General features: G+C 40.5%; 2 protein-coding genes across 3 annotated transcripts in view; both read right to left on the bottom strand.

The window, feature by feature from the left end:
• The window catches only part of LOC126093133 (60S ribosomal protein L24), a 104,720-nt gene that overhangs the window by 75,970 nt on the left and 12,919 nt on the right, over positions 1 to 15,831 (bottom strand). The gene's annotated exons all lie outside the window — the stretch shown is intronic.
• Positions 3,182 to 15,831, bottom strand: part of LOC126093091 (E3 SUMO-protein ligase ZBED1) — a 65,851-nt gene continuing 53,201 nt past the window's right edge. For both annotated transcript variants that reach the window (XM_049908697.1, XM_049908698.1), the window contains exons 5-6: positions 9,928 to 10,127; positions 3,182 to 4,503 (exon numbers count right to left, since the gene is read on the bottom strand). In XM_049908697.1, coding sequence (XP_049764654.1) covers positions 4,181 to 4,503; positions 9,928 to 10,127 — 523 coding nt within the window. In that variant the 3' untranslated portion in view covers positions 3,182 to 4,180. The remainder of the gene's footprint in view (positions 4,504 to 9,927; positions 10,128 to 15,831) is intronic.

Genomic DNA, 15,831 nt, shown 5'->3' with positions numbered 1-15,831 from the left:
CTCACATCTGGTAGAACAAAACTAGAAAAATCATTCTGTTTGCGTTCAACAGTGTGGACCACAACAAACTTCTAATATGAAAAGTAAAATGTTACGGAGTTAACACACATCTCCTTTGCAAATATGAAATCATATCTTAGCAAGACATAAGAAAGGGTCACAATGACAAATATCATGAGAATACAAGTGCAGAGTGGGGATACATTAAATACAGTGGCACATGGTTTGGTACTTGGCCCACACCTGTTCTTATTACCAAAGACTGTGATGGACTGGACTCTTCATAAACTGTGATGGTTGCTGATGCAAGAATAAAAGGTACAATCAGCAGAATAATGGAACATGTTTACAGTAAACAGCTTAACCCTAAATCTTACAAAGCCTTATATTACGCTATTTGAAACACAGAAAATGACTTACAGTAGCAGAAATTAAGATCAATGGGCATCCACAAAATGTAACTCATTCTGCAATATTCCTCAATATCTACGTGGATGTAAACTGACGTGGTATCAGCAAATGTGAGCATGTTAACCAAAAAGCTCACATATGCCTTTCACTTAGAAATCTCTATTCACTGCTTTGACCTTTGGATGGGATGTTAGTGTATTTTGCATATTTATACTCACTGAATTTCATCAAGGAACCTCTTCAGCGACCTTGGGATTCTTGCACCATGCCAATACATTTACTTCCTTAATGGTAATAGTGGTTGGTAAAAAAAATCTACATAAATATATATCTTAGGGTTCAGAATGTAGTTGTATATCCTTGGCACTATAGTGGCAGGTTCCTTGCAGACATCAGTCAAGAATTTGGAAAACCCAAAATATTCAAACTTAAATGAAAGAGTACCCTTATTGGTCTCTCATATAATTAGCAATCTAAAAGTAAGTAAGGATGAGTAGTGGAGCATGAACATTAACTTTACAAAGACTGAACACTTTGTTGTGAGATGTATAGGAAGGGTTCTTATTATGAATGACGTGTTGTTGATGACATAAATATTTAGGGACGATCATTTCACAGAAAGGTGGAAGCAATGAGAAAATAAAGCACAGAATAGGAAATGGAAAGTTGGCAATTAACCAGTTACACTCCATTATCTGGAATAAAATGACAACAAAACATATGAAAAGGAGTATGTACAAAATTATAGTTGTGAGCCATTGTTATGTATGGTGCTGAAGTGTGGGAAGTCTCCAGAGTCAACGAGAAGAAATTAAAGGCAAAGGAAATGGAGTTGTGAACTAACAAGAGACAAAATAAGAAATGAAGTGCTACAATAACAGACCAGAGTTACAAAAGAGACAACAGCTAACGGGATATGGACGTCATACAAGAATGCCTGAGGACATGTGGCCTTCTAAAATTTGGCACTGGAGACTTCCATGACACAGCGACAATAGAATGATGGAGTGACCTGAGTGATGCACGACACGGCGAAGCAAGAAGACTGGCAGGATACGAGGAAATGAAAACTTGGATGGGATACATGCCACATGGTGCAGAAAGGATAAAAGTAATTTCCGTAGTTAACAATGTGAGTTTTCCTTTGTTAACAATATGAGTAGGCTAGCAGCAGTCATAATTCGTTGGTAGTATACTGTACAAAAGTAGCCTGCAAAGACTGATTCTGCATACTAATGTACAAATCTGACTTGTTCCACATCCCTAAAGCTTACCTTCATTAAAGGATTTACGGAATGCGATGTGTTACATGTTTCCCCTCCATTCACCATCAGCAGTTATTGAAATCAATAAAGTGTACTACCATTAACAGATTAAGAGTAAATTTTGTCAGAAGCTGCAACGGAACATTGGATTAGCCGCCAGTGAGTACAGTGTGTCGCCATTTGGGTTAAGACAGCAAGCGTGTGAAACTTGTGGGACGGGCTGGTCCCACTTTGCATTAACTTTCCAATGCAGCAGTAAAATGTGACAGGACAGGTGGTGTCTCCAACATCGGTATTTCGGTCATGTTTCCAATTACACGGCCAAGAGTGCCACAATGGCTGCTACTTGGTATAAATAACTGCAGATTTTGTAGCAGTGTCATTTGCAGTTGAGCACTGCCACTGGGACACACAGGATACGCCACATGAGGGGATGAAACGGAGCCGCCAGCAACAACCACAAGTTCTGGTCCCTGCTTCCTTCTCTGAAGTTCGGAGGCGGTGGTGTTATGGTGTGTCGTGGTTTTCATGGAGGGGGCTTGCACTCCTCGTTGTTTTGTGTGGTACTATCAAAGCACAGGCCTACATTGATGTTTTAAGCACCTCCTTGGTTCCCACTGTTGAAGAGCAATTCAGGGATGACGATTGCATTTTTCAACACAATCGAACACCTGTTCATAATGCACAGCCTGTGGTTACATGGCAATAACATCTCTGTAATGGACTCACCTGCAGAGAGTCCTGACCTGAATCCTATAGAACACCTTTGGGATATTTTGGAATGCCGACTTCGTGCCAGTCCTCATCGACCGACATTGATACCTCTTCTCAGTGCAGCACGCGGTGAAGAATGGGCTGCAATTCTCCAAGAAACCTCCCAGCAGCTGATTCAACATATGCCAGTGAGAGTGGAAGCTGTCATCAAGGCTAAGGGTGAGCCAACACCATATAGAATTCCAGCATTTACCAATGGAGGGCGTTACGAACTTGTAAGTCATTTTCAGCCAGGTGTCCGGGTACTTTTGATCACATAACGTATCTGGTATACTGATTTGAATAGATAATTTTCACGTGTAGGCAAACTGGTCTGATGAAGAGCAGCACCTTCAGTACAGCACTGAAACCATTCACTGCATGGACTTGCTTTGGTATATTATGTATGGGGCTAATACTTACACACACTGTAGTTCAAAATAATCTTTGAATATTTCTACTGATTTATTCAGAGTGACTTGTTTGTAGAAGAGATCTATAAAATACTGGTAATTCCTGGTATATCTGTATACAAAAGTTTTAAGTTACATAAAATTAGAATTTCATATATACATTATATTTATCATACAGCTTCAGTGAGTGGCATCCAACAAACATTATTCTTTTAATGGTTGTACATAAAAATACAATTGCTTATCTATGTAAAATTTATATAGCATTTGAGAAATTCGTAGAACTTCTAATAATAAACAGAAATAATCAATAAACAAATTGACAGCCATTAGAATAAACAGAAATAATCAATAAACAAATTGACAGCCATTAGGAAATAAGTGCTTAAATGCAAGGTAGTTTTTTTAGCAACAGCAAATTTCAAAACTAGTGTATCATTCACAATTACTTCATTCTAGCAAAAGACTGACATTATGACACACTTCATGTTTACAAAAACCTTGTATCTAAGATAGAATAGATATTGTCTTGCTATCATTAACATAGCGTAGTACTTTTGGAACCTATGGGTTTTGTCAGGGTTATGGTGTGACAAGCTACTGTACTCAATGAGAAGAAGAGACAGAGAGGAACATAGATAAATTACCCTGCATATGCAGAATATCTTCATAATATCTGCAATATGTTACAATTTTCCCCAGATAATAGGGTTTCAAAAAGCATAACTCCACAAAATACAGTGTCACACTATATTTCACGTCATTACATATAAATTTTCACATACCATATTTAACAGTACAGTTTGTTTTAAAACATGACAGGTACATTTTTGTAAAGTGGGAAGAGAGAGAGGCAGTACTGGAAAAAAAAAAAAAAAAAAAAAGAACACCACGCAAAGGTAAAATCTCTATACAGACTCTTACACTGCAAAGTACAAATATTATCCACTCTAACCCTTCCCACAGCATTTTATGAAACATGAACACTAGACATTACATAAGTTAGTTTTTGCACAGTCTCTTACCTTAAGCACAAAAAGGATTCTGTTCAGTTGTTGACTTGTAATGGTAACAAACAGTAAATGACTTTCACAGAATGTCTTACTGTTCTCTATAGGACACACACACACACACACACACACACACACACACACACACACACACACACACACACACAGAGAGGCATCAAGGCGTTCACAGCACCATAAAAGTCTTCACAATATGTGACTCCATCATTCATTGTTTTAAACAGCTTTACAGAAGTACACACAAACTGAACAGCTTTTAATAAAAGTGATTTGCAATCACTGCAAAGACTCAAAAACTGGAAGCAACTGTTCACACCACATGGTTTCCATTGAGAAAAAGAAGTTTATCAACTAATTCTGGCGACAGATTAGCCCTCCGTTTGTGAAACAGTACTTGGTTTTCCACAGGAATTCGGCCAGGTGGAACTGATGAAGCAGGAACACAGTTATATTTGCGAGCAAGGCGTGCCAAGTTTGGGCATTTTGCTGCAGCTCGTGCCCACCACGTTAGTGGGCACTGGTCGAGGGCAGCTGCACTTTCTGACTGATATTGCACTAATTCCAGATTTGCTCGTTCCTCAGCTGGCATGCCAGACTGACCTGTGCAAAGATCTCCCAATAGGAACTCCATACCTAAACAAATTAGCAAACATTAATGTCATTAGTAATGGAATATGTCTGTTCTGTACTTACAAAAATCATACACACACTGTCAAACATCTACAACTATTATGGTTTGTTAATACAATCTTTTCTGTCAGCATATTTTACTTTCACAACTGTGATAAAGTCTTTAAATAGATCTTTTTTTAATAATACTATACATCTATGGTTTTATAAAACAATGTAAAAGTCTACATGGACACTGAAAAGACAAGTTGTTAAGAGATGTTTGTTTACAGAGCAGCAGCTACCGGTTTAAATAACCAAAAATTCCAAATGATGATACTGCAGTTAGGGCCTGCCTGTATTGCTAAGGTATACATCAAAAACGTATTGAGCAATATGTTGCAGTTCACGATATTGGAATGTTTAATGCTTCCACCAATCATTTAATTTTACAGTCTCACTATAATGGGCCAAATGAAGCCAAAGTAATACAGGTTTACTACTGTAATGTTTTCACTATCAGCCAGAAATTATATCCTATCTTATACAACTATTGTTTAGTAAATGGCCTTGCAGAATGGCTAAGCAGGGATGTCTAGGGGACAAATGTAAGAATGTAGAAGCATTTATCAATGGGGTAAGATAGATACTGCCTACAGGAAAATTAAAGAGACCTTTGCAGAAAAGAGAACCACTTGTATGAATATCAAGAGCTCAGATGGAAACACAGTTCTAAGCAAAGAAGGGTAAGCAGAGAGGTGGAAGGAGTATATAGAGGGTCTACACAAGGGCGATTGGAAGAGGATGTAAATGAAGATGAAATGGGAGATATGATATTGCGTGAAGAGTTTGACAGAGCACTGAAAGACCTGAGTCATAACAAGGTCCCAGGAGTCAACAACATTCCATTAGAATTACTGACAGCCTTGGGAGAGACAGTCCTGACAAAACTCTACCATCTGGTGAGCAAGATATATGAGACAGGCAAAATACCCTCAGACTTCAAGAAGAATACAGTAATTCCAATCCCAAAGAAAGCAGGTGTTGACAGGTGTGAAAATTACTGAACTATCAGTTTAATAAGTCACGGCTGCAAAATACTAACACGAATTCTTTACAGACGAATGGAAAAACTGGTAGAACCCGGCCTTGGGGAAGACCAGTTTGGATTCCGTTGAAATGTTGGAACACATGAAGCAATACTAACCATACGACTTATCTTAGAAAATAGATAAAGGAAAAGGCAAACCTATGTTTCTAGCATTTGTAGGCATAGAGAAAGCTTCTGACAATGTTGACCAGAATATTCTCTTTCAAATTCTGAAGGTGGCAGGGGTCAAATACAGGAAACAAAGGGCTCTTTACAATTTGTACAGAAACCAGATGGCAGTTATAAGAGTCAAGGGCATGAAAGGGAAGCAATGTTTGGGAAGGGAGTGAGACAAGTTTGTAGCCTGTCCCTGATTGTATTCATTCTGTACATTGAGCAAGCAGTAAAGGAAACAAAAGAAAAATTTGGAGTAAGAATTAAAATCCATGGAAAAGAAATAAAAACTTTGTGGTTTGCCGATGACATTGTAATTCTGTCAGAGAAACAATACTGTAATCTGAAATGAAACCGTACACCGAACAAGATAATTTTTTGTTACTTGTAGATTCATAGAGTAGTCCGACGGACAGCTCATTATATGCTTAATATTTGTGAATAATTCTGTAAAAGTTATTTGCACTGTGAAAATTATTTCTCCAAAATGTACTCCTCTGTATCATTCATCAGGTGAAAAATATGATAAAAAACTCCAGATCACATCTGAATTACTTCAAGATAATCACAAATTACTAAACATGAAGATGTTGTCCATGGTGCAAGAACAGTTTATGTTTTCAATGTTTATAAGACGATTACTACCCAAAAAAATGTGCAAGTCACAATGAAAAATAAAGTCTTGAACTATTGCATAACCAATACAAATTCTGGTATATTATTTCACCTTCTGTTGTTTAACTGATGCATCGGTATTTCTAAATGATTAAATATTACAATATATAAATAAAATAATTAAAACCATACCGACAAAGATTCCAAATGAAAAAAGAATGATAGGAAGACAAAAATGAGAGGAAATGTAATACAATTATTAAAATGATGTAGCAAAGGGTTAGAAAAAAATGTACATTTGAACCAGTTAAACAAATAAAAAGAATGAGGGAAATAATTTTGGTAAAAATTTAAAAAGCATCCAATGGGATCTCAACCCATCCCCTCCAGCATATCAGCCTTGTATGAGACACCACGCCACTCCAAATGACTGCGTAAATAACAACACACTAGACTATCAGGAGAAATTCTTTTACATTGATTACTCATAAATGAGGGGCCACCACGGTGAATGACTTTATGGTGTTTGATACCTAGGACCCTAACATACACCAGCAAACAGGTGGTTTCAAAAGATCAATCCCATCGCTGGGGACCTCTCCATGTACAGTGACTTCAATTCTTATTGAATCCTTACCACAGAAAGGCAATTACTTTACTCTTTTCTGGAAATCACATAATCATAATGCTTGTACACATGATAAAGTGATGACGTCTTCCTTGGAAGTCATCTTCCGTTTCTTGGAGAACTAAGCCTCATCGGTGTAAACTACTTAAAATATTTCCTTCTGGTAATCTGCTACCCTTATCTTCACAGTGCCCCCGTGTGCAATTATGTCATTTCTGTGAGGGAGAAAAAAAGTGATATTGGATAACCTTCCTTGTTAAAATTCCTTTAATCTTTGTTCCTCCTGCCCTTATAAAGATTTCTGACTACTGATTTTCATTATCTCTCTCTCTCTCTCTCTCTCTCTCTCTCTCTCTCTGTGTGTGTGTGTGTGTGTGTGTGTGTGTGTGTGTGTGTGTGTGTGTGTGTGTGTGTGTAAGGGGGTGGGGGGCACACATGTGCGAGAGAAATTTTGTAAGTCACCTTGTATTATTGTTGAATGCAATTTATCTGTGAAATTTAAGTATTTCCACTATCTCTGCAGCCTTTTCTTAAACAAGGATATTGATTCTGCTGTCTTTCAAGAATCTGGTGCCTTTCTCTTTTGCAGTATTAATTTAATGTGTGTAACAGTCTCCATTGTAGGATCAGGCTACTGTATTTCAATAATTCTGCATTTATATCTTCCCGCTACCTTTCCGTCTTTCATCTCTTTTCAAGCTGCCTGAGGTTTTTCTAAGCCGATTGGAACAATTTCATGATATTCCTCCTCTCTGTTATATGAAATGCTACTGAATAGAACATATTGATGTATGCACATATGTAATTAGTTATTTAGTTACATGTGTGATAGATCACTTGAATGATTCTTTCACTGAAATGATATGGAACGATTCAGTTTACAGGATAAGTATAGGTGATCAGTGTAAACATTACTTACCATATTATTTTTAGTAATACCCATGCAACTACACTTAAAAACTAGGGCCCGCCTTTTTTACGAATTTGTCTATGGAATAGACATGGAAAATTTCCAGTAGCCTACACAAAGCAGATGTTAATTCTGTATTATATCAGTGATTACATCTTAGCACAGTACTTGTGCAAATGGTTCTCAATTAATTCTTTTGCTTAATGCCCCTAAATAAAATTATTCACTTAGTATGGGGAATAAAGATGGGAAAGTTACGTAAAACACTGTAATAAAATTCTGTACTTATGGGACTCAGAACAGACCTCGATGATACATTTAAGAATAAACAAAACAAGAAAGATTAAAGTTTATTGTCTTGTCGACAATAAGGTCATTTGAGATGGAACACAGGCTTGGACTGAGGGATGGATGTGAAAGGGTATTGGCCATTTATTTTTCAAAGCAATCATCCTACCACTTGCACTAAATGATTTAGGGTACCTATGGGAAAACCTAAAACTGTATGGCTGGACAGGGACTCAAACTGTCAGCCTTCAGAATAAAAGTCAATTGTCTCACCACTGCACCACCTCACTCAGCCAGAACGAAAAAATTCATTTTATTTTCCATAAAGTGTTAATTACTGAATAAGCATACTTTTTTTTTACAGAATGCACATAGTCTGATGTTTTAGTGTAAAATAGTTATGAAGTACACGTTTCATGGGTGTCTATACAGGGTGTTACAAAAAGGTATGGCCAAACTTTCAGGAAACATTCCTCACACACAAATAAAGAAAAGATGATATGTGAACATGTGTGCGGAAACACTTAATTTCCATGTTAGAGCTCATTTTAGTTTCGTCAGTATGTACTGTATTTTATCGATTCACCGCCAGTTGGCCCAATTGGAGGAAGGTAATGTTGACTTCGGTGCTTGTGTTGATATGCGACTCATTGCTCTACAGTACGTTTGGGCAGGCATTGTTGGTGATGTCTTGATTGGGCCCCATGTTCCTCCATCTATGCTGAATGGAGCACGTTATCATGATTTCATAAGGGATACTCTACCTGTGCTACTAGAACCTGTGCCTTTACAAATGCGACACAACATGTGGTTCATGCACAATGGAACTCCTGCACATTTCAGTCGAAGTGTTTGTACACTTCTCAACAACAGATTCGGTGACCGATGGATTGGTAGAGGCGGACCAATTCGATGGCCTCCACACTCTCCTGACCTCAACCCTCTTGACTTTCATTTATGGGGGCAATTGAAAGCTCTTGTCTACGCAATCCCGGTACCAAATGTAGAGACTCTTCGTGCTCATATTGTGGATGGCTGCCATTCTCCAGGGCTGCATCAGCGCATCAGGGATTCCATGCGACGGAGGGTGGATGCATGTATCCTCGCTAAAGGAGGACATTTTGAACATTTCCTGTAACAAAGTGATTGAAATCACGCTGATACCTTCTGTTGCTGTGTGTTTCCATTCCATGATTAATGTGATTTGAAGAGAAGTAATAAAATGAGCTCTAACATGGAAAGTAAGCATTTCCAGACACATGTCCACATAACATATTTTCTTTCTTTGTGTGTGAGGAATGTTTCCCGAAAGTTTGGCCGTACCTTTTTGTAACACCCTGTATAAACATGGATAATTCTGCACGTTTGGAAATCTGACTGTTGATAATGAATTTATCCTGAAATGTGTGTAGGACTTGATAAAGAAAGCACTGGTGCAGTTATTTGAAATTTGTGAAGGTGACATCACTGAAGAAAACTTTATCAGTTTCAAGGCAGGTTGCTCTAGGAAAACATATGAAATTACATATTTTTGCTACAGGAACCAATTACAGAAATCCTGGACACTCAATACATATATCTGAACTCAGGGGTTTGTCTCTTAACTGTTGCACGAACATACTGAAGGACTGGACTAAGAAAACATACTTGGTTATTCATCTTGAGAAAGACTGGTGCATTTGGTTTGCACATTAGGGCTTTTTAAGAAACACCACTGAACATTTATTAATTTAAAATACACACCTGATAACCTGCTTTTTTTGCTTGGAGATTCTTCTCCAGTAGGACACCCACGTTCTTCTTCAACATATGATATTAACATTTGTTTCATTGGTCCTGAAATAATGCTCTTGTCTTCTTCGGTAGCGTACGGAAGTAATTTAAAACGTGGATCTAAGGTGGTGGCAGTCTGAAGCAATACATCAACTGCAGGATCACTGTATCTATAACAAAAAGAAATTTATACATGTGGCATATCATCAGTATTTTCCCCCCTTCCTTGCAATAAAAATTATGTTTGAGATTACGCGGGTCCACAACATTGAAGAAATTACCCTGCTATACACAGAAACACTTATACCACAACAGAAGTATTATAATGTGATATTTAGGCTGCATGGGAGGAATAAGGATGAAAAGAGAGGATCGAACTTACAGATTGATTATACTACACCTCTGACATTAAGACACTATTCTGTGAAATCAGAATAAGCTGCAATAATAATAATTTGATATCATATTAAAGAGATGTCAAAGACTGCTACAACAGTCTGACCCAAGTCTACACCAGAATGACAGAATTGGGGCATATTGGTGTGCTGAGCCAGGAGAAATGCACCATCTATCATATTGAGAGAATGGTTTGGACTTTTCAAACTTCTTGTACATGGCAGTATCATTATTTACTGACAATATATATATATATATATATATATATATATATATATATATATATATATATATATATATATATATATATATATACACAAAAATCTAGCTTTCGCAACCAACGGTTGCCTCGTCAGGAAAGAGGGAAGGAGAAGGAAAGACAAAAGGATATGGGTTTTAAGGGAGAGGGTAAGGAGTCATTCCAATCCCGGGAGCGGAAAGACTTACCTTAGGGGGAAAAAAGGACAGGTATACACTCGCGCACACACACACATATCCATCCGCATATACACAGACACAAGCAGACATTTTTCGATGGACACACAAACAAACACAAACATACACACAAAAATGTCTGCTTGTGTCTGTGTATATGCGGATGGATATGTGTGTGTGTGCGCGAGTGTATACCTGTCCTTTTTTCCCCCTAAGGTAAGTCTTTCCGCTCCCCGGGATTGGAATGACTCCTTACCCTCTCCCTTAAAACCCATATCCTTTTGTCTTTCCTTCTCCTTCCCTCTTTCCTGACGAGGCAACCGTTGGTTGCGAAAGCTAGATTTTTAAAGCTAGATTTTGTGTTTATGTTTGTGTGTCTATCGACCTGCCAGCGCTTTTGTTTGGTAAGTCTCATCATCTTTGATGAGACTTACCAAACAAAAGCGCTGGCAGGTCGATAGACACACAAACATAAACACAAAATCTAGCTTTAAAAATCTAGCTTTCGCAACCAACGGTTGCCTCGTCAGGAAATATATATATATATTGCCTCGCCAGGAAAGAGGGAAGGAGAGGGAAAGATGAAAGGATTTGGGTTTTAAGGGAGAGGGTAAGGAGTCATTCCAATCCCGGGAGCGGAAAGACTTGCCTTAGGGGAGAAAAAGGACAGATCCTCTGCCTTTGATCGTGTACACCTTCCGGGTTACAGGACTGGAGTAGGTGGTGGTGGGAGGGTGCATGGGACAGGTATATATATATTATATATATATGAATACAATAGAGGGAAACATTCCACGTGGGAAAAAATATATCTACAAACAAAGATGATGTGACTTACCAAACGAAAGCGCTGGCATGTCGATAGACACACAAACATACACACAAAATTCTAGCGTTCGCAACCAGCGGTTGCTTCGTCAGGAAAGAGGGAAGGAGAGGGAAAGACTAAAGGATTTGGGTTTTAAGGGGGAGAGTAAGGAGTCATTCCAATCCCGGGAGCGGAAAGACTTACCTTAGGGGGAAAAAAGGACGGATATACACTCGCACACCCACACATATCCATCCACACATATACAGACACAAGCAGACATATACAGAGGCAAAGAGTTTGGGCAGAGATGTCAGTCGAGGCGGAAGTGCAGAGGCAAAGATGATGTTGAATGACAGGTGAGATATGAGTGGCCGCAACTTGAAATTAGCGGAGATTGAGGCCTGGTGGATAACGGGAAGAGAGGATATATTGAAGAGCAAGTTCCCATCTCCGGAGTTCGGATAGGTTGGTGTTAGTGGGAAGTATCCAGATAACCCGGACGGTGTAACACTGTGCCAAGATGTGCTGGCCGTGCACCAAGGCATGTTTAGCATACTCAATAATACGTCATCCACTTCCAAACCGTAACCAAAAAATTTTTTTTCCGCTTTCAACACTATCGCTGCTATAAAATCCACCGTTTCTAGTTCACAAACATTTCCTTTCACCTATTAAACAACCATTTCGGCTAGTTCTGATAACTTTCGCTTTATTTCCATTTCCGTTTTTCCCACATCACTGATAATTTTTAGCCGCTTCCCACAGGCTTTAACGTCATTATTTCTTCGCCAGACAATTGTTAGCCTCATTTTCATAATCTGCCACCACAAAACCACTCCTTTTAATAAATTTACACACAGTTTTTTCGAAATTTTCCCAAATTTCTCCATCCTTTAACGTGTTTTGGCGGCAACACAACCACCTAACCTTTGTGCACATCGTTGTCTACCAACCCAAGTTCACGACAGGATCAACACAACCAACACTTTTTCGCCTTTTTTCACAACAGATCTCCAGTTACTTTATAGTTCACCTTTATCTCTTCCCATATATTTTTATTTTCATTTTCATTTCAACCTCATGTTTCACTTTCCACCTTCTAATACCATGTCACCCTCACAACATCCCCACAACGACCCCATTAAGTTTTATTTACATTCCCTCCGCAAACATGCCTTCACCCTAGCCAGATTACGCTCGCATATTTTATTTTCTCAGGCTTGTCTGACATTTGGCATTACCCCCAAAGGCCTCACACTTAAAGTTCCCATCTCTGGCTGCAACTCTTCTTTCCATTAGTCCCTATACCAGTTCCAAACTGAACAATCCATTGCCCTCACCCACCTAATCCTTCACCTACACATCAACTCAGCTAATGAGCACACCCGTCAACTCCTATCCTTAATAAAAGTCCTCAATCTTTCCTCTCCCACATCCACACCGGCTGTTCAGAGCATCCTCCTACAGGCCAACCGCAAATTAGAACAGCATGCCACCCTTCACCTCAAAAAACTATCCAATCTCCTGGTTTCCCACCTCCGGAAAGGCAACTCACTCACCCTTCACAACCTTTCCAGCAAACCTCAACCTCCTCTCATTGCACACAAACCCAGTCTCTCCCATCTACTCAATCTCCCACTTCCAGCTCCACTCCCTCCAAAACCTCAAAATTCCAATCAACACAATCTGGAACCACAACACCCTAATTCAGTAGTTAACCTTTCCTCCAAACCTCTCTCCCAATCCGAAACCTCTGTCCTATCCAAAGGCCTCACCTTCAGCCCCACTCCCTGATTCAACCAAACAGCCCTCGTCAAAGATTTACTGTCCTACACTTGTACTCTCTGCTGGAAATATCACTTTGCCACGAAGAAAAATGATCCTAATCCTACTCCCTAAGACACTATCCAAATTGAACCCTGCCTGGAACAGTTCCATCCTCCGTCACAGCAGGACCCACCTCCTCTTCCTCAAAATCACCCTCTCCAAATCTTCCAGGAATTTCTGACTTCCAGCGTTGCCTCTCAATCCTTCTTAAAAAACCTTAATCCTACTCCCAACATCACCACTGCTGAAGCCCAGGCTATTCGTGATCTGAAGGCTGACCGATCTATCGTCATCCTTCCGGCGGACAAGGGTTCCACGACCGTGGTACTTGATCGTTGGGAGTATGTGGCTGAGGGACTGCGTCAGCTTTCAGACAACACCACATACAAAGTTTGCCAAGGTAATCCCATTCCTGATGTCCAGGTGGAGCTTCAAGGAATCCTCAGAACCTTAGGCCCCCTACAAAACCTTTCACCTGACTCCATCAACCTCCTGACCCTACCGACACCCCTACCTTCTACCTTCTTCCTAAAATTCACAAACCCAATCATCCCGGCCGCCCCATTGTAGCTGGTTACCAAGCCCCCACAGAACGTACCTCTGCCTACGTAGATCAACACCTTCAACCCATTACATGCAGTCTCCCATCCTTCATCAAAGACACCAACCACTTTCTCGAACGCCTGGAATCCTTATCCTATCTGTTACCCCTGGAAACCATCCTTGTAACCATTGATGCCACTTCCTTATACACAAATATCCCGCACATCCAGGGCCTCGCTGCGATGGAGCACTTCCTTTCACGCCGATCACCTGCCGCTCTACCTAAAACCTCTTTCCTCATTACCTTAGCCAGCTTCATCCTGACCCACAACTTCTTCACTTTTGAAGGCCAGACATACCAACAATTAAAGGGAACAGCCATGGGTACCAGGATGGCCCCCTCGTACGTCAACCTATTCATGGGTCGCTTAGAGGAAGCCTTCTTGGTTACCCAGGCCTGCCAACCCAAAGTTTGGTACAGATTTATTGATGACATCTTCATGATCTGGACTCACAGTGAAGAAGAACTCCAGAATTTCCTCTCCAACCTCAACTCCTTTGGTTCCATCAGATTCACCTGGTCCTACTCCAAATCCCATGCCACTTTCCTTGATGTTGACCTCCACCTGTCCAATGGCCAGCTTCACACGTCCGTCCACATCAAACCCACCAACAAGCAACAGTACCTCCATTATGACAGCTGCCACCCATTCCACATCAAACGGTCCCTTCCCTACAGCCTAGGTCTTCATGGCAAACGAATCTGCTCCAGTCCGGAATCCCTGAACCATTACACCAACAACCTGAAAACAGCTTTTGCATCCCGTAACTACCCTCCCGACCTGGTACAGAAGCAAATAACCAGAGCCACTTCTTCATCTCCTCAAACCCGGAACCTTCCACAGAAGAACCCCAAAAGTGCCCCACTTGTGACAGGATACTTTCCGGGACTGGATCAGACTCTGAATGTGGCTCTCCAGCAGGGATACGACTTCCTCAAATCCTGCCCTGAAACGAGATCCATCCTTCATGAAATCCTCCCCACTCCACCAAGAGTGTCTTTCCGCCGTCCACCTAACCTTCGTAACCTCTTAGTTCATCCCTATGAAATCCCCAAACCACCTTCCCTACCCTCTGGCTCCTACCCTTGTAACCGCCCCCGGTGTAAAACCTGTCCCATGCACCATCCCACCACCACCTACTCCAGTCCTGTAACCCGGAAGAAATACACGATCAAAGGCAGAGCCACGTGTGAAAGCACTCACGTGGTTTACCAACTGACCTGCCTACACTGTAACACATTCTATGTGGGAATGACCAGCAACAAACTGTCCATTCGCATGAATGGACACAGGCAGACAGTGTTTGTTGGTAATGAGGATCACACTGTGGCTAAACATGCCTTGGTGCATGGCCAGCACATCTTGGCACAGTGTTACACCGTCCGGGTTATCTGGGTACTTCCCACTAACACCAACCTATCTGAACTCTGGAGATGGGAACTTGCTCTTCAATATATCCTCTCTTCCCGTTATCCACCAGGCCTCAATCTCCGCTAATTTCAAGTTGCCGCCACTCATATCTCACCTGTCATTCAACATCATCTTTGCCTCTGCACTTCCGCCTCAACTGACATCTCTGCCCAAACTCTTTGCCTCTGTGTATGTATGCTTGTGTCTGTATATGTGTGGATGGATATGTGTGTGTGTGCGCGCGAGAGTGTATACCCGTCCTTTTTTCCCCCTAAGGTAAGTCTTTCTGCTCCCGGGATTGGAATGACTCCTTACCCTCTCCCTTAAAACCCACATCCTTTCGTCTTTCCCTCTCCTTCCCTCTTTCCTGACGAAGCAACCGCTGGTTGC

The sequence above is a fragment of the Schistocerca cancellata genome, chromosome 1 (genome assembly GCF_023864275.1).
Source record: "Schistocerca cancellata isolate TAMUIC-IGC-003103 chromosome 1, iqSchCanc2.1, whole genome shotgun sequence".
Classification (NCBI taxonomy): Eukaryota; Metazoa; Arthropoda; class Insecta; order Orthoptera; family Acrididae; genus Schistocerca; species Schistocerca cancellata.
This window is presented reverse-complemented; position numbering and strand designations above follow the sequence as displayed.